Source organism: Solea senegalensis, linkage group LG3, assembly GCF_019176455.1.
Source record: "Solea senegalensis isolate Sse05_10M linkage group LG3, IFAPA_SoseM_1, whole genome shotgun sequence".
NCBI lineage: Eukaryota > Metazoa > Chordata > Actinopteri > Pleuronectiformes > Soleidae > Solea > Solea senegalensis.
Genome location: NC_058023.1, coordinates 5,094,449 through 5,119,547, shown reverse-complemented (window position 1 = coordinate 5,119,547; position 25,099 = coordinate 5,094,449). Strand labels below are relative to the sequence as shown.

Sequence of the window (25,099 nt, the reverse complement as noted above, 5' to 3'; positions counted from 1 at the left end):
CTCCGCTAGTCATACTGTTAGTTGCGCTAGTAGCACTTGCTACATGTCATACGTTAACATGTTACCACGTTGTTGTAATGTCGATTTATCTACTGGTAGAGCTGAATATGGCATTGCAGTTGCAGTCGGAAGTTGGAATTGTCGTTTGCAACCTAATCAACCCCCGATATAGGATTCCTAGATACTCTTAAAATTAATCACACTACTGACGATCTCAGTACCGACAGAACAGCCATCTTGGAGTCCCATGTCAGGGTTTGGTGAGGTTGCTACGACTTCCCGGTTTACGCATCTGAACATCCAAATACAAGTACTAATAGTTTTAGTCGGAAGTGGGAATTGTTGTATGCAACCTACAGTAATCAACCCCCCACATAGGGTTCCAAGATACTCTTATAATTAATTATCACCACTTCCAAATGGAACAGCCATCTCGGGGTTACACCTCTGTCTACAGTACAACTGGAACGTACCATTCTGCTAACTGTGCAACTCCATGTGCTTCCGGGGTATCCCAATCCCCACCACAGCATCCAACCTCCTCCCCATCATCACTTCTTTTAAATATGAAACTTTTTTCGCTCCCTCCCCAACCCACATCCTTACATTTAAAAAAAAAAACTGTCTCTCTGAAGTGAAGTGTCACCCCCGTGCCTCCCTCCCTCCCCTCTACCACAGATGCCATATTTAGGCTACAAATGTGAGGAGATGACAGCGTTGTAAAATGGTGCCCGTGCTGAGATTATAATTAACATTTCCAACCTACATCACTCTCCCTCCTACTCTCCCCTGCCTTTCTCTCCCTCTCTCTCTCTATTCACTCACTCACTCCTGTACAATAAATGGGAGGAAAAAAAATTGCAAGAAGAAAGGAGAGAAAGAAAAGGAGGAGGAGGGAGAGAGAGAGAGAGAGAGAGAGGGTGACCAAACAGAGGGAGGGAGGGGGAAACGGCGTATGCTTGTATACAACCCTGATTTCCATTTTTTTCCCAACTCGTAATGTATTTAATTCAAGTGAAACGTAATCATGACGTGTCGTGTCATTAATCTCCTCGCCGCCTCTCCCGTAAGTACACTGAGTCTTTACTTTCAACATATATATCTCCCTCTAAATCTTCATCTATCTACTCACAATTTTTATCCAACACTTGTGTTTACGTGCGCACTTTTGTGCACCGCGCGCGTGGTTGTCAAAACATTTTCACGCGTTGTTCATTTTGAGTGGGGGTTTTATTTTTTCCTCCACGAGGAAGACGCAGGAGAATGGACAATGTAGTAGTAGTTGTTGTTGTTGCTTTATTCCTCAGTTTGGGTGTTTGTGGAGGGTTTTTTTTTTGGCGTAGATGTGTGCGTACGCGCACGCACTTGCATGTGGAGTGACTGGCATGATGCATGTATGTGTGTGTGTGTGTGTGTGTGTGTGACCTGCACCGCGCGCTCCGGACCACTTTACGTATGTGTCATGTATGTGGAAGCCGGTGTATGTGCGCGCGTGGTCGACATGGATGGAGCTCCCCGCGAGCCCTCGCTTGCACACCCGTGACGTGACAAAAAAAAAATAGATATAAATGAGGAAGCAAAAAAAAAAAAAAAAAGAAATGACGCGATTTATCCGCAAGAAATGTGAGATGTAGCGGATCTATCAAGTCAATCTGACGCCAAGTGCGAGTTGAAAACCACCGCGAGCGCATGAAAAAGTCACTCCGGAGTCGTTAAATGTGTATATTCTTTTATTTGCGTAACTTTGAAAGTTGCGTTCGCGAGGGAAATCGGCCCCTTTCTGCGAAATGTCGTGTTTGTAGCAGGTTAGAGAAGACGAGGAGGGTCACAGTGTTTCCTTGTTTCAAACCTGGGAGGTAAAAAAAAAGAGTCGCTATTTACTGGAGGAAGAAGAAAAAAGAGGCACAAGTTGTCGGTGCGTAACGGAGCATATTTCGATACGCCGCAGACGTTTTGTCCGGGCGTTAAAAAGTGGATTTCTGCGTGTTGGCAAGTTTAATTCAGAAACGGCGTAATTTGCAGATAGACGCGATTAGCGGGACTAATTCTTTTGTCGGGCACACACTGGGGCATTGTGTGTGTGTAGCGCATTGTTTTCCGAGATAAGCCCACCGTCACTTTCGTGTGCGCGTAAAAAAAAAAAAACGCACCCGCAGGCTGTGAAATAAAACCTTGTGTTTTCCCCCGCACACTTCCTTCACTACAACGCTTTTACTACTTGTCCTAACATCACCTCAAAGCTCACAAAGTAGCGTAGTAAGTCTACGTTGTTGCGATGTACGCGTGTGTGTGTGTGTGTGTGTGTGGCGCACGCTGCCAAAATCTGTGCTAAGTTTGCTTTAAAAACGTGTGTTTTTCCGGACACTGGTGTGTGTTTTCTTTTTCCTGGGAGTGATGTCGGTTCATGGTTGGATTGGCAAGATGAAATCCATGATGGCACTTTTTTTCTTTTCCTCCTCCCGTCCTTCTCCCCTCTCCTCTGCTCCGCTCTGCTCTCGCTCACTCGTCTTTTTCCCCTCCCTTAATCTTTTGTATAGAAAATTTAAGAACAAAATGGAGCAGGGGAGAGCGAGAGCGAGAGAGAGTGAGTGAGTGAGTGAGAGAGATACGCTGACATGACACACAAACACGACTTCACCTCCCCAAAAAAAACATAACTACTATCCACCACTGTTTGTGGCTTTTAATGGCGGTTTTTTTTGGAGACATCCGCAGCATCTGTGTGCGCGCAGGGTTTCTTTTTGTTGTTGGGGGGGTTTGTTTTCATGAGTGCATTGTTTGTTGACGGTTATTTATTCCATTAACGTGCCTCTAATTGAGATGGCCGCGAGAGAGGGAAGAGGGGAAAGAGCGACTGAAAATGGTTGCACGTTATTGACGCACATCACAGCGGCTGAAGGAGGAAATTCCTCTTGAGATAAGGCGCAGACGTGTCATCTGCCCTGACCACAGACACTCCCGTCGCCTTCTCCACAGCCGCTGGAATAGGTTTAAAGACCCTGAAATGCCCTATTTTTACACCACATCCCAAAATGTCATACTTTTCAGAGCGTGTGGAAGTAGGTTGAGAGCAGAGCTGTCCTGTGGACTCATTAAAACCCACTTTAATGCGTTGCATTTCCCCCTCATTTGTATGAGTTTTAAAAAAAGTGAAAGGACATGTTATGTTTTAATAAATAAACAACACAAACATGTGAAATTAATTTTTAAAAAAAAACATGATTTTTTTTCTCACGGCTGGGAATTCATTCAATAACAATGTGTATCGTGAAGCAATTGTCTTCTGTATTAATCGATAAATTGTGTATAAGCGGCGCAAACTAACTGAACATAGCAGTGATTGCCAGTTTGTGACGTCAGTGAGGCAGACGTTTCTGTCCAGTTCAAAACCCACGACGAACTGGTTTCTTTAAAATCCAATTTATTGTGATAATTATTGATTTTTTTTTGGCGGTGTCATGCAGTCTTAAAGGTCAAGATAAAGGTTTAATGTCGGCACTAAAGGAGAAGTACACAAATACATAAATGAATGTAAAAGAATGCCAAAACAATACAGTGAACAGTATCACCTGCTGTTCACTTTGTCCAGGAAAGGAAAGCAGAAGGAAAAACGCCTTGGATTCAGTGCTTATTAAAATATAAACTAAATTCATTTTACTCTAAAGTGTCTATATGATGATATAATGATGTCTTTTGTTCCCAATGCAACGATTATTGACTGGCATCATCCAATTTTGTTCCCAAACATTGGATACATGCTCATCCAAAAGTTTATATTATAAAGTTCAGTGTTTGTAAACGTTTGGACAGATAAAAGCAAGACAAATAAGACAAATTAAAAAAAAAAAAAAATCTGAAGATCATCGAGGCCAAAAGCTGTAAAATCATTCATTAATTGAATGAGTCTTGAAACATCGCATTAAGGTTTTTATGCTTGAGGGAAAAGTTGGCGATAAATTAAAAATCACATGACTAAAACGCGCAAAACAGCGACGTTCCTACGCTAAGAGCAAGACGCCATATTATATTACCGGCTACAGGTGGGTCCCAACTGCGGTGACGTAGACCGTGGCGCCACCTACGGAATGTATTTGCACTTCATTTTTATACCTTTTTGTTGCTCGTTACCCCAGAAGATCGCCATTTTGGTTTCACAATCATTTCACAATCTTATGATTACCAACTTTTATGTTTCTCCAACATGCGTTAACATGGGAACCTGCAACTTCACTGCGAGGTCTTACACACTGTACCTTTAAAGAAGTTGCCCAATTCTCTCCTTCTTCATTCAGACTTCTCTTTTATTTGTCTTCAAGTAGCATCCTCCTCCTCCACCTCCTCCACTAACACCGCCTCCTCCCCAATCTTTGTACATACTGTACCGCACTTGAGGGGGCAAACGAATGTACGTGCGCGCGCGCAGCCCCGTCCAGGTGGCTCTTGGGGAAGCGGTTGTGTGCCGACGAGAGAAAGAGAAAGACTGTAGGGAGAGAGAGAGAAAGAGGAGTGTAGCACCAATCAAGGCTTCTGATTGATATAATTGGGTCATTAGTGCGCTGTGGGAGAGGCACCTGCTTGCCCTCAGTTAGGCAGAATCTACTGCACGGTGACATTTTCAGACTGTGGAGAGTTCTCGCTGGCTGCCCAGGATTAGCGCGTATTTAGAGCGTATTAGCGTCTTACTTAAATAGTACGCCACTTGTGACTGTTGTGTTTAGTTTTGAACCTTTCTCTACAGTAGGCCACACACAGGTTGACGGTGGTCAACTCTCCTCTCAAAAAGCAGGAAACAGACACTTTTTTAACGTTGTCTTTACGATCCAATCCAATCCAACTTTAAAAACAGCAGCTGAAACAAAGTGCTGTACAGCGGAGATAAATAAAACCAATAAACTATAAAAAAAACGTGAGACCTAATAGACCTAAGAACAAACAATAAAACAGTAAAATACTACAGAAAGTATAAAAACAACACAAATAAACAAGTCATAAAAATACTATGTCATACTATAACTATAAAAAAGATAAAACCAATGTCTCTACTGAGTTGAAAGCCAAAGAATAAAAATGGGTTTTAAGATGAGTTGTAAAAGTGGACAGTGAAGGGGTGATGTCCAAAGTCCAGCCAACAGGCCAATCACAGCCCTCCGTGACATTTTGTACGGCCTGCAGCTTTGGTTTTGTAATATAATTATTTATGGCCAGGGAGGGACTTGAAACCCACCTGTGACAGACAGCTATATGCACTCATCTCATATTATTATGGTATTTGACCCCAGATGTGAAAGACAGGCAATCTTTGTTAATCACATTAAGTTTTCACGTGAAAAAGCACAAATAAACGGTATTATTCGATCTCTAAAAAAACCTGTTGACCTTGCATTCGTCTGCCACTTTATTAGGTACACCTGTTCACTCTAATCAGCAAATCACATGGGAGCAAGTCAACACGATATCAAGAGTTTACAGTGGATGTTCCCAAAAAGCCATCAAATACTTTGTTGATGCCAAGACACAAGGTTTGAAGACATCTCTAACGCACAACTGTAGAAAGACAGCCTCTTGTGTACCTAATAAAGTGGCCGGTCAGCGTATACTGGCTCTGAGGGGAGGTAATTTGCGTCCCACCCGCAACAGTGACTGAAGAGGACCTACTCGAGACACAAAGATGTCTCTCACTGCACCCAAACCTGCGTCCTCGCATTATGTAAAGCAGATAGACTCAGGGAAACGTCCAGATTATTGGGGCTCGGACATCCTTCGGAGTTTGCCATGCGGCGGCGGCTAATTGTCAGGCGCGTTCACAACAGAAGAATGTCCATTCCCCAAAATCCCGGTGAGACTTGAGGCTTGAGCCCTAATCCACTTGCTCATCGTTAATTAGCTGGAACTTTTTCATGCTTGGACTCGGAAAATTTGACCGGGAGAAGTTCCAGAGTGCTTTACAATCATTAGGTGGGCTTCAGATTATGTCTGAAAGGTTGTAGAGCAGGTAAAGTGAGAACACTGTGAGAGGTCTAGAATTAAATGACGGTCAGTGACTTAAACTGACAGAATCAGCAAGTTTAAGTAGTAACGATGAACTAGGGTCAGTCATAAAGACATCTCGTCAAACATCTGCCGTCCTCGTGGCATCTTTAAGTTTGTGACGACTGCGACAGCGGATGATACTCATATTTTTAATTGGCAGAGATTTCATTTACCGGGCTTGGGACCCCCCCCCCCAGGTCTGGGGTCAATTTAAAGTGTCCAGGGGTCTGTCTAGTGGTTGCCACAGATTTTTATGCCGGATGCCCTTCCTGACGCAACCCACTGGGATCAATTTAGAGTGTCCAATTAGCAATGACGATTGGGTACCTTGCTCCGGGGAACCCCAGTCCTTGACCTGGCAGGGATTGTTGCAGTAAATGTGCTTCATCATTCAAAAACACAAAAGATAGCGCCACGCTGGTTCTGGCACTGGGAGACGTTGAGCAGAGAATGGCCTCTAAGTGAGTAAAAAGCTAAAGTTGACCAACACACCTTTGTCAAAGGCTGTATCCTTACAAATTTTGTAACTTGACGAAACCGACAATTCAACTTTAACGCTCTCTTTTATACAAGAATTGGCTGACTCAGTGGAGGAGTTAAAGTATGCAGTAGATTTTTTTGTGTTTTTTGAAACCTCGTATCAAACTCTGCTCTTTCTTTTCCGTTTTCTTTTTTGTGTGTGCAGCTTAGTGGAACCCTGTGAAAGCTTTTTAAAAGAAGTGTGTTAAAGTGAGTGCCGTTACGCTCATATTTAACAGAGTATTGCCTTTTCCCTTCAGTGTGGTCAAAAGCTGTTTTTACCTTACGGCTCAAATACCGTCGTATACACACGGCCCGAACATTGCGTTGATTTACGCAGAGTGAAGATTTAAGTGCTGACCCTTCTCATTTATCTATATATATAGATATATCTATATATAACTACAGTACATTATATTTAACCGTGTGTTTCTAAGTAGGAGAGCACATGTTCTGCATATTTCCCCTGGGTTGAACAAAGAATCAGCCTGTGTTAACAGTTACTATTTTCTCCAGATTAAGGTTCTTGTAGGTGCCCACATGTCTGATATATGTGATATTCCACAAGGAGGTCACAGTGAGGGGTCAGCGTCCCTGGGGTTTGTGGGTAGTGGGTGTCTTAGTGCTCTTTATGTAATGGAACATGAATTATCTGATGGGTTTTTGGTACAAATTTAGATCTGTGAAGAAGTAGGTAGGCGCTTGTCCTTTCTCAGCTCCTGCAGGTGATCCTTTTAGGATTTATGCATTCGGCTTCTCCCCTCAGACTTAGCGCGGCCTGTATGACTGGGAGCGAGAGTCTCGTCTCGCCGCCAAGACGCTGTGATGTTTCCACCGCTCAGATCTGGCAGCTCTGCCGCGTCGCTCCCAGTTTCAGCGCGCTGCTACTGCTTATGTTGCTCTGCTGGAGGAGGAATTCATTGAGAAAGAGCTTAAGCAACAGCTTGACAGTTAAGGAGAGCAGGGAGTGGTAGAGTAGGATAAATTAAGCGGTAAGGTTGGAGGGCAAAAGCAGGGAAGAGGGGAGCAGAAAGTGGCATCAGTGGGACTTTTTTAGTCAATTTTTGACTTTTGGATCTAGCAAAACATGAAAGAGCTAAAGGGAATATGCGAGTCAAAGGACAGATAACTAATGCCTTGCACAATCTTAGTGCTAAAATCAGCTCCACCATCAATTTTTGATAGACAGCTCTACCCCAACAGTGCCATGAATTACAGTAGCTTGATACAGCATCTTATTGCGATTATTGTGATACAATTCGAATGTGGTATGACTGACATGAACTATGCTAGCAAACAACACGTTTTCGCATGACAAGAGCTAAATTTGTTTATCCGCATAATTGCGGTGTCTTTTGCCATGTACGAGGGTGTACTAGTCCTGGTAGCTTTATGCTCATACTCAACATCTCCTCCTCCTTTTTTGGGTGTGTTTCTGTGGCAGCGTTACAGCGCCACATCCAGGCCTATATAAGTATATACACTAAAGTTTTTAAGGCCCAAATTCATTGAAACAATGCCACGTTTACAGAAAACGTTAAGAACAAAAAAGATTGTATTGGGAAAGTTGGATAGCCCATTGGCGGTTTTAGTCTACGCCAGGTCGAGGGCTGGGGTACCCCTTAGCAAGTTACTCAAACCCCATTGCTCATTGTTAATTTGAGACACTAAATTGATCCCAGTGGATTGCGTCAGGAAGGGCATCCAAATCCAAAAAGGAAGCCAAAATTAAAACATTTAAAAAAAAGTCAAGAGAAAGTTCTGTATTCGTGTGGATGAGGCAGTAGTTTCCCAGTGTCAATACAATCAAGTGACCAAAATTTTACAACTTCATCCATGGGCCATGACCTACTTCCCAGAAAACTTCAACAAAATTTGTCCTCGACTATTTGAGTTATGCTGCTCACAAACAGAGACAGACAAAAGCGGCCAAGAACATAACCTCCTAAGTGGAGGTTGAAAAAAAAAAAGAGGGGATAAAGCAAAGTTTTTCTGTTCAAGGAATCCACCAGACGCTTCTTCACAGTTAAGTGTCGGGCACACAGTGGGAGGTTTCCCCCCTCATCACTGCTGGAGCTGGAGATGAGAGCGCAGACCAAGAAGCGAGTGAAGCAGGGGGTTCAGGGAAAGGTGAAGTAAAGGAAATGAATACCGTCTGTGGGGAAGTTCGCCACGTGACCATGCGATAAAAAAAAACCACAGGTCCAAATTATACTGTACCTCACAGAGAGAGTGAGAGAGAACTCCCTTCTCCTCGCCGCTCGGTGATTCATTCCCTTTCTTCATACAAATTTTTTTGCGGTCAGGCTTCTCATGCACCCATTCATACCCGAAGGACACCTCATCTCCAACACTTTGTCACATGAGTCCGAGTAGTGCGGCGGAAAGATAGATGGGGGATTTCTTGTGAGGATTCACAGGAAACACACGTTTGACAGCTATTCTTCTTAGCATCGACTTTCACTTACTTGGACAGCCTAAACAAAGCCTAACCTTAACAACAATTCAAATCCTAGCCCTAAACATTTCCTCAGAAATAAGGTTCGGTCTCATTAGGAGCAGGTTTTGGTCTTGATGGGAACTACTGATCCTGACACGGTCAGTGTTTATGCCAGAAAAAGGTCCAAAACACACACAGAGAGAGCTGCCAGTTACACACTTTTCTTGAGGCCTTAAACCTTGAAGAGGCTTTTTTTAAGGTTAATGGAGGAGGATGTGTACAACACACACACACACGCACCAACACAGGCATGAATGAAAACAACCATTGACAAGTGCTACGAGAGGTCAAAGGCTAAGAAAATGACACATATTTAGCGGAGCAGTGCCATGATTAGCTTGTTTCTGAAGAGATTTTGCATTAAACAGTCTATAATCATCATTAACGTTACAGAATCTATGGATATTGCACGGCTAAAAGCTCATCAACGTGATTACGCTAACTTAAAACGGCGGGCCGTGAGTCCATATCGCGCCACTGTCGAGGCATAAAGGTTAACATCCAGTATATGGCGTGTATTTACACTCCGATCATTAACATAGAGCTGAGCAGCTATAGCACTCCCAGCCCACACATACACACTGGAACAGTGTGTATGTGTGTATAAAGCACTAAATGAAAGCTGTTCACGCCCTCACATTTACAATTATGATGTGTAGTGTGGCGGCGGCGATGTGTAGCATGCCGGCATGCACAGACCTGCTCCGACTGTCTTTCACAATAAAGCTCTACCACTCAGTGTATATTTACACAATGATCCCAGAACCCCCCCCAAATATAAACTTGTCTGAACATATTGTGCTCCTACTCCCTTGGCAGCCATTTATCATGGATGTGATGTATCACAATGTGTGTGTGTATTATGCATTAAGTGGGGGTTACTTAGTCATACAAGTGTTGGAGTAGTTATCAGTATTTAAAAAAGGCTGCGGGGCGATAACTGAGCCCAAAAAATAAATAAATAAATAAATAAAAATGAATGTTTGTTCTGTAATTTAAAAGGTGGAACTCAGGTTATCACAGAAACACACAGCAATTACCATAAAGTCAACATCTTGGTTGAAGCTCCAACAGTAAAGTTTACTTTGAAGCTGGTTATACTGTAAAAAAAAAAAAAAGGTAAATTGTGGTTTTTGTACAGCTTAACAAACACTGATAAATTCCGTGTGAGGAGGGAAAGCAGGTACAAAAAAAGTGAAAATATGATGGGGTGGGAATCACGGGGTACCTCGTGATACGCACGATACATGATGCCAATAATATCGATTACGATTCTGTTATAATCAATGTATTTGAAATATAGCGATACATCACAATAAGAAAAGTTAAAAGTGCAGGATTTCTCTATTTATTCACAACATAGAGCACAAATTGTGGACCATAAATGGAGAGTAGCTTTCTCTACCATTATCCCTGAGGCTTTTGTGCTGTGAGCCACATGCTAACACTATTGCTAATGTGTTAATTTTAGTAGCCAGGTTCAAGTATGTCAACACTACACCAAACATTTTAATTTAGCAAATTACCAATAAGCAAAACTAGCCCATTAGCCCATTGGCTACGAGTTGGCTAATGATGACGTCTGTAGTTTTTAATGACACACACACACATTGTGATACAAACTACGTTGAAATGTTTTATTGAATGTGTCCAAATATATATTTTTATCAAGAGGCAATAGACAACATTCATGTCCCAAACAGTTTCAGATGTCATTATTGCTTAGTCACTGTCGTAAACAAGCAGCTTTTAGCAAAAGATGCTGGTTTTGTGTCATAATAACTACCCAAATAACACAACTGAAAGCAGGTAAACGCTATTATTTTCTTTGTGTTGGACAGAGAATAACACAGTTCCTTTGTGCTGGGAAGCGAACTGTGATTTTTCCGCCAAAAAAACTGCATCCATGCATGCCAAAAGGGATCATTATAAACTCAGATTATATTGACTTTTCTATTGTGCGATCAGTTTTAAACTGTATCATTTAAACCAAAAACTTTGCTTTTCAAGCATTGAATGTGCATCACATCTTCCTACAGTAGCCGGTGCCTCATTGTGTGACTGTTCTGTCAATTTCTGTGCAATTTCCGATCTTTAATGATGTGGACAAACACGTCACCAGCTATGTCTGGACACGGATGATTGAAGTCGCCCCATCCCCCCACACCCCATTTCCCTGCATCCTTTGCTGCACCTCATCTCTCCATCTAACCAAATTTTTTTATTGGCATGAGAGGGTTGGCGGCTCGACGGCCAGCGAACAATGCATAGCGATGCTGATATTCATATGATAATGCAATCAGACTCAACAATGCCTCAGATACATTTGTCTTTCCTCTCCCCTCTCTGTGCGTCTGCTTGTATATTTTCAGTGTCTACTTTTTTTAAATGTTTTTTGTTCTCCCTCCCTCTCTCTCTCTGTTCATGTCATACCACTGTTGTTTCTCCCCGACTCTGTGTTCCAGCACGTCTGCCTCTTTACCCTTTTTTTATTTTCTCCCCCTCCTCTCAACACCATGTTGGCAATCACGTTAAATCATTTTCAGTCTCACGGCTTCTGACAGTATTTTTTTTTTTTCATGCTCACTGCTCAGTTTGTAACCGCACTGTATCTTTCTCTCCGTCGCTCTCTCTCTGTCGTTCTTTCTTTCCCTCTGTCTGCCTCTTTTTTTGCTCTTCGCCATGTTGGCAGGGCCCAATCTACCAGCTGATATCAGCATTCCCTGGCACTTGGCCAACTGGCAACACTGCGGGAGAGAAAGAGAGAGAGAGTGAGGGAGAGAGGGGGAGAGAATGAAAGAAAATTAGTGAATAATAGACGGAGGGAGGGAGCGAGAGAATGAGAGGGGGATGGGAGGAGTATGAATCAGGGGGAGAAAGAAAGACAGAAAGGCAAAGGAAGACAGGGAGAGAGGAACAATAATGGTGGATTAAGAAAGGACTCAGTGTGTGTGTGTGTCTGTGGTTGTGTGTCTGTTTATGTGATTGATATGGTGTGATATCCCTGTGAGTCATAGCTGAGCTAAAATGTCAACTGGCTACATGAGAATCTCTTTGTCATCCAGGCACAGTGACACACACACACACACACACTAATCTAACAGATCATATAAACACTTAAGTGACCGTGCCACCGTGCGAAAACACAAATGTGGGCGACACACCTGCGAACACAGATGTTCCATTGTTTTGCCACAATGACTGATGACCTTTTGTTTTCGTTTCAACTCCTCAAAAAAAGAAAAAAAAGCAGACGGACCCAGCCCCATGTGCCTAAATCCAGTCTAACTGATACAAACTGCTGTGCTCTCAGAATATTCAGGGTGTGTGCGCGTGTTTGCCCAAAAATGCCTGTGTGCTTAGTTGGCTGTATATCACACATTACATTTTTTGCTGACTGTTGTTATGCGTTGGGTTGCTGTACAGAAAAGAGAAGAAGAAGAAGAAGAAGAAGCAGTTATTTGTATATTCCTTAAAACAAGTTACCGTGACTAAGCACTGCATAAGGTCAGAGCCACCACACCCAGGGAGCAGATTAAAGAAATAATGCCTGTATGTGACCGTCTGTGTCGTTACAATCCAGATATACGCAAAAAGAAAATGCTGCTACTGTGTGAGTGCACAGGAAGGGCGTGAGGGGAAGTCAAAACATTGCGCACCCATCCTGTTTGGGACAGTCCATGTCCTGTGGTGGTGGTGCCCTTAACTCCTAAACGCACACACGCACAGACAGACGCTGATATGCGTGTTCACACTCGCAATAATCGCCCCATATGGTGGTAACATTATGCTGGAGTGCTGTGTGAACACATAAACAGGTGTGCACCTGTTACACTGTGAAGTGTGTGCACATCATCTACAACCTACTGTATGTAGAAATGTAGCATTCATACCTTCAGATTTGCTTTTTTACTTACATTTTTAAAAAAAAGAAAAAACATCCACGGTGATAATTAGAGCGTATTTGATTCTCTGCATTTATGATGAAGACTCTTGATGTGAAACTGCCTTTTAAATCCTCAAAATCCCACACCTGTGGTTCATCACTAAATATTGCAAAGGCATTTACGCCTACACTGACACTGATATTGCTTATGTAACTCATGTGTTTAGTTAAATAGCAGCCACTTTAATGCACCTCATATTTAAGTTCAGTCTTGCATTCATTTGTTTTTCTTTATTTTTTGTCCCTAGAAAATCAAAGGAGGCCGCAGCAGAAGTGTGTCCCCCATCAGCCGAGACAACAAAGAATGGCATAATATCACACACAGTGAAGGTAATTCTTCACTGTTTGCATATACACGCACACATTCTTGCAGGTGTATGAATAATTCAACACGATTGTCTCTTTTTTCAGCTATTTTTGGATCTGTCAATATGTAATAGATCGTCTGGTTTTCCAACACTGTAACTTCGCTAAACGTATGTCCCTTGTCTGTGTTTTGCACCTACAGAGGATGGATTCTCCACCAGAATGTGTGTTGTCGCTTTCCTGTGAGCAGCCCCAGTCTCCCCCAACACTGCCCTCCCTAGACCACAGCCCCCAGGCGTCGTCCCCCCACACGCAGCTCTCTCTACCCGACAGCCCCATTCTCCTGGCTGTTCACAGCCCCGAACCTTCTCCTCAGAGCCCGGACACCACGCCCTATTTCCCCCTCTCTCCCTCCCCTCTCCACGAGAACGACAACATTATTAATCACCACATTATTGACGAAGAGGACGATGAGGAAGGGCTGGATGGAGTTCCACCATCCCCGACCCCAGCGGTGGCTCTGTTTCCAGGAAGTGGTGGACAAGAAGCTGGATGCAGCCCTTGTTTGGATACCTCTCCTCCGGCTACTCCATCAGCACCACTCCTTGGGTTTGGAGCCCTGGAGCTGGCCCTGTCCTCTGGACAGAGTGGAAACTCCAGCGAAGAGCTAGATCTCCAGCTTTTCCAGAAGGATACTGTTACCAGGGCAATACCTGGAGTGGGAGGGGCCTCATCAGGGCCTGCACTCAGGTTTCCCTGTCACGTGTGTGGGAAGAGATTTAGATTCCAAAGTATTTTGTCTCTTCATGCCCGCGCTCATAGTCTTGACAGAGACCGCAGGGCTACAGCCCTCTACCGGTCTGGACTTCCCTCAGCGCCGCTAAAGCAGCACCTCAAGGTCCAACAGAACCACAAAGACATAATACAGAATCACAGAAGTCACACAAACCAGCGTTTACTGCCAGGGACACTCATCCAGCATCTCACAGAGGAAGAGGATGTTGATGGCGGGGTCAAAGGTTTTGACGAAGGTCTACAGACAGACAACAACCCAAACTTTTTACTGGATGATAGCACACCACTGACCCCTCCACTTACAGAGGATCCTGTCTCTGTGACCTCTCCCTATTCTACCATAGGGGAGGGTGCATCTACGCCCACAGCAACGACATTTCGCTGTCATGCCTGCAAAGGCAAATTCCGCACAGCCTCAGAGTTGGCACGCCATGTCCGCATTCTCCATAACCCGTATAAATGCACTCTTTGTCCTTTCTCTGCCAGTCAAGAAGAGAGCCTGGCATCCCATTTGCAAGAGTGCCACCCTTCTCCCGAGGTACCTGCTCTGCCACTGGCTTTCAATTCGAGGCCCATTATCGCAACCCCCGACACTCCTGTTCCCACCCCATCTCACACTCCAGCCCCAACCCCAAGCACCCCACAGGTGACGTCAGCTGCCACAGCGGCTGCATCCTCTTCACTGCCAGCATTTCGCTGTGATACCTGTGGACAGCGGTTTACCCAGTCTTGGTTCCTCAAGGGACATATGCGAAAGCACAAAGACTCCCTGGACCACAAGTGCAAGGTATGTGGCCGTGGCTTCAAGGAGCCTTGGTTCCTCAAAAATCACATGAAAGTACATCTCAACAAGCTTGGGCTCAAAGCTGGGCTGGGAATTCTTGGGGGACCAGGGACTGCTGAGCAGCAGGCCAAAGGCTCTGGAAGTAATCACTCCCTCAATGCCCTCTACTCTAGTCTCCTTATGGCTCAGCGAGGAGGTGGCAGAGGGGGGAGGTCAGACAGGAGCAGTGGAGGCAGACTAGAGATGGGCTCAAGTAAGTCAGCCATCTTAGGCTACCTTGGGCTTCCCAGTGATGGCAGTGGGGCCAGCTGCATGGAGAGACTTCAAGCAGTGGCTCAGGTGGCAGAGATGGGAAATGGTGGTGGTGGGCTTGGTGGCCCAGGAGGAGGCGACCCAGGAAGACGAGGGGGAGCAGCTCGAAGCTCAAGCGACGCTACAGCATCAGTATCTGAAGGAGGGGAACAGGCAACATGGTGGCAACTGGTGGCTCGCAGCCTTGCAGTTGCTCAGCAGCAGCAGCAGCAGCAGCAACAGCAGCAGCAACAGCAGCAGCAGCAGCAACAGCAACAGCAAGGCCAGCGAGGCCAGGGTCGGAGCTCAGTGATCACCGAGTCTGACCAAGTCAGAGCGTACCTTGCAGGCCTGGAGTCAAGAGAGCAGTCTGGAGCAGCAGGAGGACCATGGGAATGCCCAGACTGTGGGAAGCTTTTTCGCAGTTTCCAGCAGGTTGTCGTTCATGCTCGGGTCCACGCTCAAAGACCCCAGAAAGGAGCAGGCGGTGAGGAGGAGGGAAGCAGTAGTAGAAGAGGAGCGGGGCTAGGAAGAGGAGGCAGCAGTGAAGCAAGACAGGAGTCTCAGCTACACAGTAGTGGATCCCAACATGCCGGAGAAGTGAGACAGGAATCAAAACTACATGGTGGTGGATCACAACAACCAAGTGCAGCCACAGGGTTTCACTCTGTCATCTCAAGCTTCAAAGGTACAAATCACATCTACTTTTCCTATTTGGTCTGTTGAGTTGTGTTTATTTGCACACAACTCAAGGTGCTATTCTCACCAGAGTATATTATTTTATATTGCTTCTCTGTTGTAAATATAAGCTCTCAAAGGGGCCCTTAACACCAGCTATTATCTTTACATTTTTTTCTAACTCCACTCGCAGGAGAAAATGGCTTGACGGCAGTCTCCTCGATACCTTCAGTTCCCATCAGGGAGCGAGTGCGTGGTAGAGGGATAAAAGACTGCCCCTACTGTGGTAAAGCCTTCCGCTCGTCACACCACCTTAAAGTGCACCTAAGAGTTCACACAGGTGAGAAACTGTTGTGAGTTTAACAAGCCACATGGACTTTTTTTCAACCTTTACAAATCCCCGGAACGGTTTTCTTTTTTCTTTTTTTTTTTTACACATCACCTTAGAGAGATGGCCAGAGCTAATCATAGCCCTCCACTGCTGCCAATTGAGCAGCTCCAGTGGAGCAACTCCTGCTTAAGTGCCCTGCTTGAGGGTATATTAACATTATTATTATTATTTTTTTTTTTTAAATATATATCGAGTCCCTCAGGGAATAAAACCGGTAAAATCCCTGTAAAGGCTCACTTCTGTTTTTTTTTCATTTTTATAGTAACTTCAGCACTGAAAGAGAAAAAGGTCTGATTGGAGCAAGAAGTGAATACAGTTTGGCAGTTCAGCATATATGCTCACAGATTTCTCCATAATAACACATAATCCTTTCTGGGATTCACATCCCCTGACCTGGTCTTTCAAGCAAGACAATCTGTAACTGTTCCAATTAAATTCACCTGAGATAATTTCTAAATTATTCTGACTGCAGGGGAGACCAATTTTCAACCGGGCATGCCCAAGATTTTAGAAAACTAAACGTAGCATTACTATCTGATCATTTTGTGAAAGTGATTAGGACTATAAAGAAAAATGGTGACTCTCTTGAGCACTTACTCACACTTGTAAATTAACGATCCATACTCATATTTCTTCATTAGCATGAGTCATTGTCTTTTATTATTTGCTTTTGCTTGATGTATTTGATCAAAACTACGAACTCACTCCTATTTTCAATCTCCAGCTATTGCAAAATGGGCCTCATCCAAATCTTTTCAGTGAGACAGTGCCCAAAAATGCATTAAATGAAACCTATTTAGTACTTCCATCATGGGTGCTCATCTACACTTGGCAGGATCCATCACAGCACACTTGTATTATTCACAAAATCATACAGCACTTTTTCCTCACACACTACTGCAACTCATTGCCATCAAGTGATTACCACATGGTCAGTAATTTAAGTGAAGGCATTAAATTATAATAATACTCTCTTGATATTACTGTCCCCTTGAAATACAATCAGGACTTTCATACCATCATTGTAATTTACTCCAGAAACAAAATCCAACTGTTCACACAGCCACATCTACACTCAATAAATCTTCATTCTTCTGCTTTTTGTTCCTGTGAATAAGATAATTTATGCTTTTCTAATGCAGTGTACATTCTGGTGTTGATTTGCCTCCAGCATGATGCCCCCTCCTCCTTTTCCCAGTAGTCTAATTGTTGTTCAGTGATGGAATACTGCCATCTCCCTATGAAATGTGTAACTACATCTCTCACTCAAGACCACTTCAATGACAATGTATCAATTTGCAAAATACAGCTTTTTAAATACTAGTTATTGCTATGTTCTAACAAATGTTTTAGACTGGATATAAATTCTTCAAAAGGCAGTTTTTAACCAATTGGTAAATTTGCCTGATAATTGCTACTTGTGTCCATTTCTAATGGTAGTTTTCTCAATCCTATTTTTTCCAGGGGAGAGACCCTACAAGTGTCCGCACTGTGACTATGCGGGAACCCAATCAGGCTCGCTGAAGTACCATCTCCAGCGGCACCACAGGGAGCAACGCAATGCCCTGTCAGCCTCATCCAACTCCTCCACCGGCCTAACCTCCACCATCAACAGTTTGACCTCTGGAACCCCTGGGTTGGTCAAGCAGCGCCGATCCCAAATAAACCACGGTCCACTCAACCGAGGTCCAGCAGACCAGGCCTCGTCTCGGCCAAGTCAACAGTCCTGGCTCCTGGGGCTTCCAGACCAACGCGAGCATCAAAAGGCCTTGGCTGCACTAAGGGATGTTGACTTGGAGACCCAATACAGGTATCTGTCTGGGGTGATGGGAGCTCTTTACCAGGGAGGAATGGAAGGTGGCTGGATTAGAGAGTCTCCCCCACCAAAGGCCCCTAAAGTGTCTCGGCGTAAGCCCCTTACTACGAGCCGAATGGTCCAACCCTCAAGTGACAAGGAAGGGCCTGCACCTTCAACTCAAGGTGGAGGGTTTGAACCCTTGGATCTCTCCCGTCGTCCCTCGCCTGGCCTTGGAGAAATGGAAGAAGATGGTGTCATGAGTGTTGGGGAAGGAGGAGTTGTTGATGGTGGTGATAGCTCATCAGGGGTGAAACTGAGCCAGTGTTTGTTCTGCTCTTTCCGTACATCTTCTGCAGAGCTGATGGCTATGCACTTGCAGGTCAACCACACCAGTAAATCTAGACGCAAAAGAAGCTCTTCCACTATCATAGAAAATAATGGGCCCCCAAAGGCCACCAAGCCCCGAATGGATCACTCCGAACTGGATTCCTTGGGGTTATGGAGGCATGAAAGTAATGCTGGGTCCCAGGCACCACTTGGGGGATGGTCCTCAACCATGGCCCAGACCCTCAATGGGGTCTCTGAGGATAAAACAGAACATCTGGATCATAGTCTTGACCTCCCAGACTACAACATGGCCTCAGCATCCAAGAATGTAATGGACAGTCTGGGGCTGAATGAGAAGTTAGAGGACGAGGATGAGGAGGAGGAGGAAGAGGATGAGGAAGACCAAGAAGAGGAACTGGAAGAACATTTGGAAAACAGCAGTTTGGAAGATTCACAAGATCAGGATCTGAGGATGTCCCTTGCTCTTTCACCAATCCTTAGCTCCAACCACATGATGGAAGAGGAGGAAAGAATTTGAACGGGATTTCGGATGACTGAATCGAGGAGGTTAAATATAACTGAAATATAACTGAAGTATCAGCAGGAGGCTTTGCAGAAAGAAAGGGGCTTTTAAGTCAAATGAAGAATTCCCCCCTTTATGCTTTTATTTCTAAAGAAGTTGCAGGGAATTTAGGAAAAGATGGAAGGATCACAGCTGTTACATTCCCTCCAAAATGATTTGTCTTCAGTCTTGACAGTGTGGTCCACCTCAACATATGGTAGATGTCCTGTAAAAACAAGAGCATGGCTGCATCTTTTCAGGATTTCTAGACCACTTTTTTTTCCCTTTTCTGTCAGATGATTTTTTTTTTTTTTTAAGGCTGACCTCCTGTTTGAAAAGTAAAAGCAGAAAACCTCGGGCAGAGCCTGCATCATTCCAGAATGCACTGCAATGCATTCATTTCACAATTATAAAGGACTGTTCATGGCAGAATACTATAGTCATACTTATGAAGTTGACTGTGAAGAGACGCTCTCCTGACTGACCGCTGAACAGTTTGAAAACCTTAAGCTTCAAGTTCCTCCTCAATGTGTAAAGATGTGGAGGATCTGGCGTTTCAAGCTGTGAACCTCAGCTAAGCTATTTGGTATTAATTTAAGGCGTGAGGTAACTGTTGCAGGCTGTGTGCTTTCTTTCAACTGTATATCACTGCCTTGTTTGTCTGAAAAGTGTTCCTAGATGATTGTCCTCAAGAAAAACCGAAAGAAGTTATTATTTTTTTTGGCTTCCTTTTCAGTTAGTGCCTGTTCACGTACTGTATGTTATCAAGAGAGTCTCTGTTTTTCCTCAGCTCACGATAGGTCATTTTGTTTTATCTGAATATACAAGTTTAAAACAATTTAAGTACAGTATATTTGTTAAAAAGTGGTTCTAGATTGTTGTGAATAGTGACGTAAAAGAAATGCCACACGGCAGCGTGATGTCCTGACGCAGACAGCAGCTGTTTGTGGCTCGATTTGAAAAGAACAAAAAAATAATAAATAAAAGAGTAGGTGATATACAAGATGTACAATGCAATGAAAGAGGTCAAAGGCCCAGCAGATTTAAAAAAAAAAAAAAGGTGTGGGTCATAGTTAAAAATGTAGTGTTTACAATGGTGCTGGATGTGGGTTAGAGTTGCCAAGACAACTTGAGGTCGGCGTAGCTGCGCGTCAAAGAAAAACTAAACCACAAAAAGCGGGAGTCGGTTTGAGGGCTGTAGGGACGTCGCTCGAGCCCCAGAACACAATCAACTGACACATTGTTTTTAAAGAGACTGCGACTTTGCAACTGTGTCAAGAAAACAATTTGAATTATTTTTTTTTTCTTCAATAGGAGAGAAGAGACAAGGTAGAGAATGAAATGCCTGCCAAACAGGACTAAACCTGAGAAACAGACCGTACTCTCTGGGTACAGTGTCTTTTAGATGAGTAGATTCCCTCTCTTCTTCTTTTTTTGTTTTAATAAGAAAAGAAAAGACAATGGTAGGAGTAATAATTAAAACACTAACAAATGCATAGACATCCCAGTAGATAGTGTAGCTTTTGTAAAGACAAGAAGAAAAAAAAAAATGTGTGTGTTTATTTTCATTTCAAGATTCTTACAGAAAAGGTTATCAATATAGGTAATATTGATTATAATGTTCCTGAGCTAAGACTAGTTGGAATGTCTACATTACAGAGCACTGTGCAAGGTTTGAGTTCCCAAAGTAGTTGTCTTTATTTTGATTTTATCGATAGACCAAACATTTTGTTCAACGGAAGTCGTCACTTTTTGTTCGTTTGTTTGGTTCTTTTTGAACGTGTAAAGTTGTGGTTTCAGTAGAATTAGCCCCATCGATTAGCAAAAGTCTGTCTGGACAGTGCATCGAATATCGGACCACCGAGCTGGTCTTTAAGGAGATCAATTATTTTGCTGTGATGATAAATTAAAAAAAACGGCAATTTATTATCATTACCTAGCCTATGTCCAGTGTTTGGTCTGTTCTGACCTCTTTCTAAAAGCATAAATGTTGTGTTTTTCAACATATTGCTTTAAGAATTCATGTTATCCTCCACACACAGAGCATGTGAGTGGATACAGTTGCTGAATTCTGAGTCCACACTTTTGGTGTTCCCCGTTGGGTTAGGGTCGAGTCTGATCTGTAAAGAACCAGAATTTAACCCCATTTAAACCCATTAAACCATTTAAATTAGGCCGAGATACGTTTGCTTTGATGTTTTCCAAACTTCCAAACGTGGTCAACTCGTAGGTGACACCCCAGCGTAAATTTTGAAAATGATACCTGTGGGGTGGCATCTACTCATGACTACTTTTCAATGGGACATCTTTCGACTAAAACCACAATTTCATGTGCATTGTTGATGTGTTTAAGTTCCGTCTCCTCTTAGAGCACCTTATGAGTTCTGTAGTGAAAGTCCCTTAGTGGTGTCTCCGTAACAACTACTGTCAACGCCACCGTGCCTTCTGTCTCAAGCACTTCCTGGTGTATTTTGTAAAAACTCACCAAAAGCACTTAGCACACGTCAACACTCTCTCTCATCCCTCCTCTCTTCATCCATTCTTTTCCTTCATCACCTCGGCACATTTTCGCGATCTTTCACCTCCCGACTCTTCCATCCTTCCTCCCTTCCCTCCTTCCCTCCAGGCCAGATTCGGCCTTAAACAAGTTCACTAGGCCTAATTTACAACCTAGCGTGGCTAGACCTTTTTGACAGAAATGACTACCTAACCTTTAGACGAATAAGAAAATATATTAATCCTTATTGACGTAGGGTTGGACCACTTTTTGGTCTTCACACTGACCCTCTGTAAACCAAAGCCCAAAGTCCAAGACTAACTAATATTTAATCTTATGAGGTGCCAAAACACGTCCAACGTGACACTAAAGTTTGTAGCAACTTTAAAATAAACTCAATCATCCACCCGTCCTCTCTTCTTCCCTCATTTCCTCGCTCTCTTGCTTGCTCCTCCCTCCTTGTCCCTCGCTCGTCCGTAAAAACTTGTCGATCTTCTCTAGCACCACTTGAAGGTGACGCGTACTATCTGGTATTGAGGCCTTTATTATTGTTATTGTTGTTGTTGTTATTATTATTATTAGACTTTTATTTCAGTTTTTTTTTGTGGTGTTTGTTCGATGCCGTCGAGATGGAAAAATGCTCTTCTTATAATGATGATAATTATTATTATTATTGTTTTTGGCTTTACGGTTAAAAACAGAGTAAAAAAAAAAAAATCAATTGAAATGTGTTGTTGAATGTTGTACAGATAGCACTAGAGATGTTGTGTTTTTTTGTTTTTTTAAAAGAGAGCACAAACCTGAGCAATGGTCCCTTCTACTCCTCCCGGTGGCAGACGGGAATAAAACAGCCTGCCGGAATATTTTAACGTGTTTAACGGTGAAAATTAACTTTTGTCTACGTAACATTTGAATGTAAAAGTGCGGATCTTCCTAGAGTGAAAAAAAATTGCACAATAATTTACTGTATTCAAAGTAATATTGACGTTTTCCTAATTTTCCTCCCCCATAACATTTCATAATATGCTGATTTGATCATATTTAAAGGGATAGTTTTTGTTGGGGGTGTTGTATGAGGTCAGTGTGTTGTAAACAGGACATTGATATGACATGGCTGCAATAACTGTTCTTCCCAGTCAGTGAGTCTGTAGATGATTTGATTCACTCCCTCGTCCATGAAATGTCCTAAAATGTTTCCCAAATCTCTAAGTTATGATGATGTCATGAAGTCATGATGTTATATGATGATTTATTTGTTGTTTGGAGCAAAGAAACCAGATATTAGTCACATTTGAGAAGCTGAGTTAAAAAAAAAAAAAAAACATTAAACTGATTAAATCAACTATGATCCCTAACAGCTGATCTGCAGCAGAGTAACTTTGTGAGCTGTCTGCGATTATGCACGTTAAGATATGTTGAGAAAATATAATAATAATAATAATAATCTGATTTTCCAGCCTCCTTCCCTTAAAGAGCAGACTCTAATGGAACTGTATGTAACACACGGACTTCTAAAAGCCCGAACTATCCCTTTAGGCTCTGAAACATCGAGAAAAATCAACAGAAACTTATCAGACATCGGCTTCTTTAAATTTGCACTCTCATCTCAACACGATGTGGCGCCCTTAAGAATTTTTTCAGCTGTGGAAAAAAAAAAAATTGCACCTTCATCTCCTGATTTTAAATCAGGGATTATTTTTACCAAAAGGACACGACTCTCGTCATCGCAGTATTAATGGGTGATTTTTGTTTTTGTTTTGTTTGTTTTTGAACGAGTCGGGGGGGCCGTGCTGGGTTTGGGCTCTTGTGTAGTTGACTGCCATTGCAGTGAGGGAAACCTGATCTAACATAGTAGTGACTAATATGACTTTGTGGACAGATTTGAAAAAATGAAAAAAAAAATGAAATAAAAATAAAAACACATTAGAAATAAATAAACACAAACAACAAAAAAAAGATGATGATAGTGTTTTTGGTTTTTTTTGTACTTTGTACGTCTCTGCATGAACACTGGACAGATTTGATTTGTGATGGTTGTGACGTTATCGCCCTCTTGTGGCTGTAAGGGAGCATCTGAAACCCCATGTCCTCTTTTTAAATTTGTTATAGGTTCTAAATGGTGATTATTCAGTTATTCTGGTGAAAACAAGAGTTGAAATTCTCTTATATTTCACGTTAGAAGCAAATACTAGAAAAGTGTTATTACATTACAGCTCCAAAACTAGTGCATGAAAATGCCACATCCTCATTTTTTTTGTCTGTTTTTGACGCTGTAGTAAATGAGTGAAAGTTAGCCAGAGCTTTTAGAAAAGGACAATAACGCCCTCTTGTGGCTTGAAAAAAAACAAAAAAATTGACTTTTTACCTGACCTGAGGGAAAGGTTAATGTATTCTTTATGTATGAAGTTATGAATAGGAGCTCATCAATCAACATTTAAGCAAAAGCAGATTGAGATGCATTTGGTTTAATTGTGAATTATCCTTGAGGGATTCATTTAAGAAGCAGAAATTAAAAAAAAAAAATAGTACAGTTTATGTTCTAATAACTCTAAAATGATTAAGTGTATATATTGCTTGTGACGTTGCAGTAAAAGGACGTTAATGCCCTCTTGTGGCCCTATGGGGGAAGCTCCTTTTTAGAAGAAACAGGCTCTTAAAACTTTTGTTAGAGGTTAGAAAACGTAGAAAAAGTAAAAGCCAAATATTCTTTATGTTTAAAGTTAGTGATCCAAGAATATGGGCTCATCACTTCAATCGACATTTAGATTGACACAAATCCCGACAATTTTGGTTTAAATGTAATCGATTTAAAACTGTCATTGCGGAATATGTGTGACATGTTTATGACTTAAAGTTTCCCAGAGCTTTTACAGGAAGACGTTATCGCCCTCTTGTGGTACACTCAGTTATTAGAAATAGTGGAATACATTTTTTTTGACAGTTAAAAACACATTGCAGCAGCCTCACATAACGTTTAGGAAGACAAGCTCATCTAGCGACGATTAAATGAAAGCAGTTTAAGTCAGAATTGTTGATTTAGAGAGAGAGACCTTTGACCTATAACAAGTCATTTATTGGTCTATTGTTGTGAAGACGCACTCCAAAACAAACAAACAAAACACAATTATTCTTGACCAAACCAGAGAGTGAGAGAGACAGAGAGACAGAGAGGGAGAGACTAAGAATGAAGGAGAGAGATAGATTAAAAAGAAAGAGACAATCTGAGAGAGTGAGAGATAGACAGTCAGGGAGAGAGAGAAAGAGAGAGAAGAACAGTCTAAGGAACAGGAAGAGGGAGGAAGAGTCTAGTCTAAAAAGAAAGAGAGCCTCAGAGAGAGAGTCAGAGAGAGCGAGAGAGAGAGTCAAGCCAGGGAGGGGGGAGAGAGAGTGAGAGAGAGAGCGAGAGAGAGAGAGAGAGAGAGCAGCTCATCACTTCACTCTGTCAGTTCACTGCTTCACTCTCTGCCGGAGCCTCCACACATTCACTCACTCACTCATTCACTCTGACACAAACGCAGTCTCGTGTGTTTCCTCTTCCTCTTCCTCTTCAGTCACAGCGCAGCTCCGCGGTTTCCTCACACCGGGACACTGAGCACTGAGCGCGGACCAGGACCACAGACTGAGCACAGACTGAGCACCGGCAGCAGCAGAAGACCAAAGTCCACCTCAGCTGCT

General features: G+C 42.9%; 1 protein-coding gene across 2 annotated transcripts; it reads left to right on the top strand.

Moving 5' to 3' along the window:
* Nucleotides 1-924: 924 nt before the first annotated feature.
* Nucleotides 925-22,363, top strand: znf219 (zinc finger protein 219). 2 transcript variants are annotated; one of them, XM_044021288.1, is made up of 5 exons: nt 925-1,066; nt 13,244-13,325; nt 13,504-15,859; nt 16,043-16,189; nt 17,705-22,363. In XM_044021288.1, exons 3-5 carry the CDS (start codon nt 13,507-13,509, stop codon nt 18,901-18,903), a joined length of 3,699 nt encoding a protein of 1,232 aa, XP_043877223.1. In that variant the 5' UTR covers nt 925-1,066; nt 13,244-13,325; nt 13,504-13,506; the 3' UTR covers nt 18,904-22,363. The 2 variants fall into 2 exon arrangements, with proteins under 2 accessions (XP_043877223.1, XP_043877224.1); XM_044021289.1 differs by lacking the exon at nt 16,043-16,189.
* Nucleotides 22,364-25,099: the final 2,736 nt, after the last annotated feature.

What these genes read in the sequence shown, in the direction of transcription:
- znf219 (XM_044021288.1), top strand. Translation starts at nt 13,507, where the DNA reads ATGGATTCTCCACCAGAATGTGTGTTGTCGCTTTCCTGTGAGCAGCCC. An exon ending in TGTCATCTCAAGCTTCAAAG is followed by an intron (nt 15,860 to 16,042) that starts GTACAAATCACA and finishes CTCCACTCGCAG; the next exon opens with GAGAAAATGGCTTGACGGCA. An exon ending in GCACCTAAGAGTTCACACAG is followed by an intron (nt 16,190 to 17,704) that starts GTGAGAAACTGT and finishes TATTTTTTCCAG; the next exon opens with GGGAGAGACCCTACAAGTGT.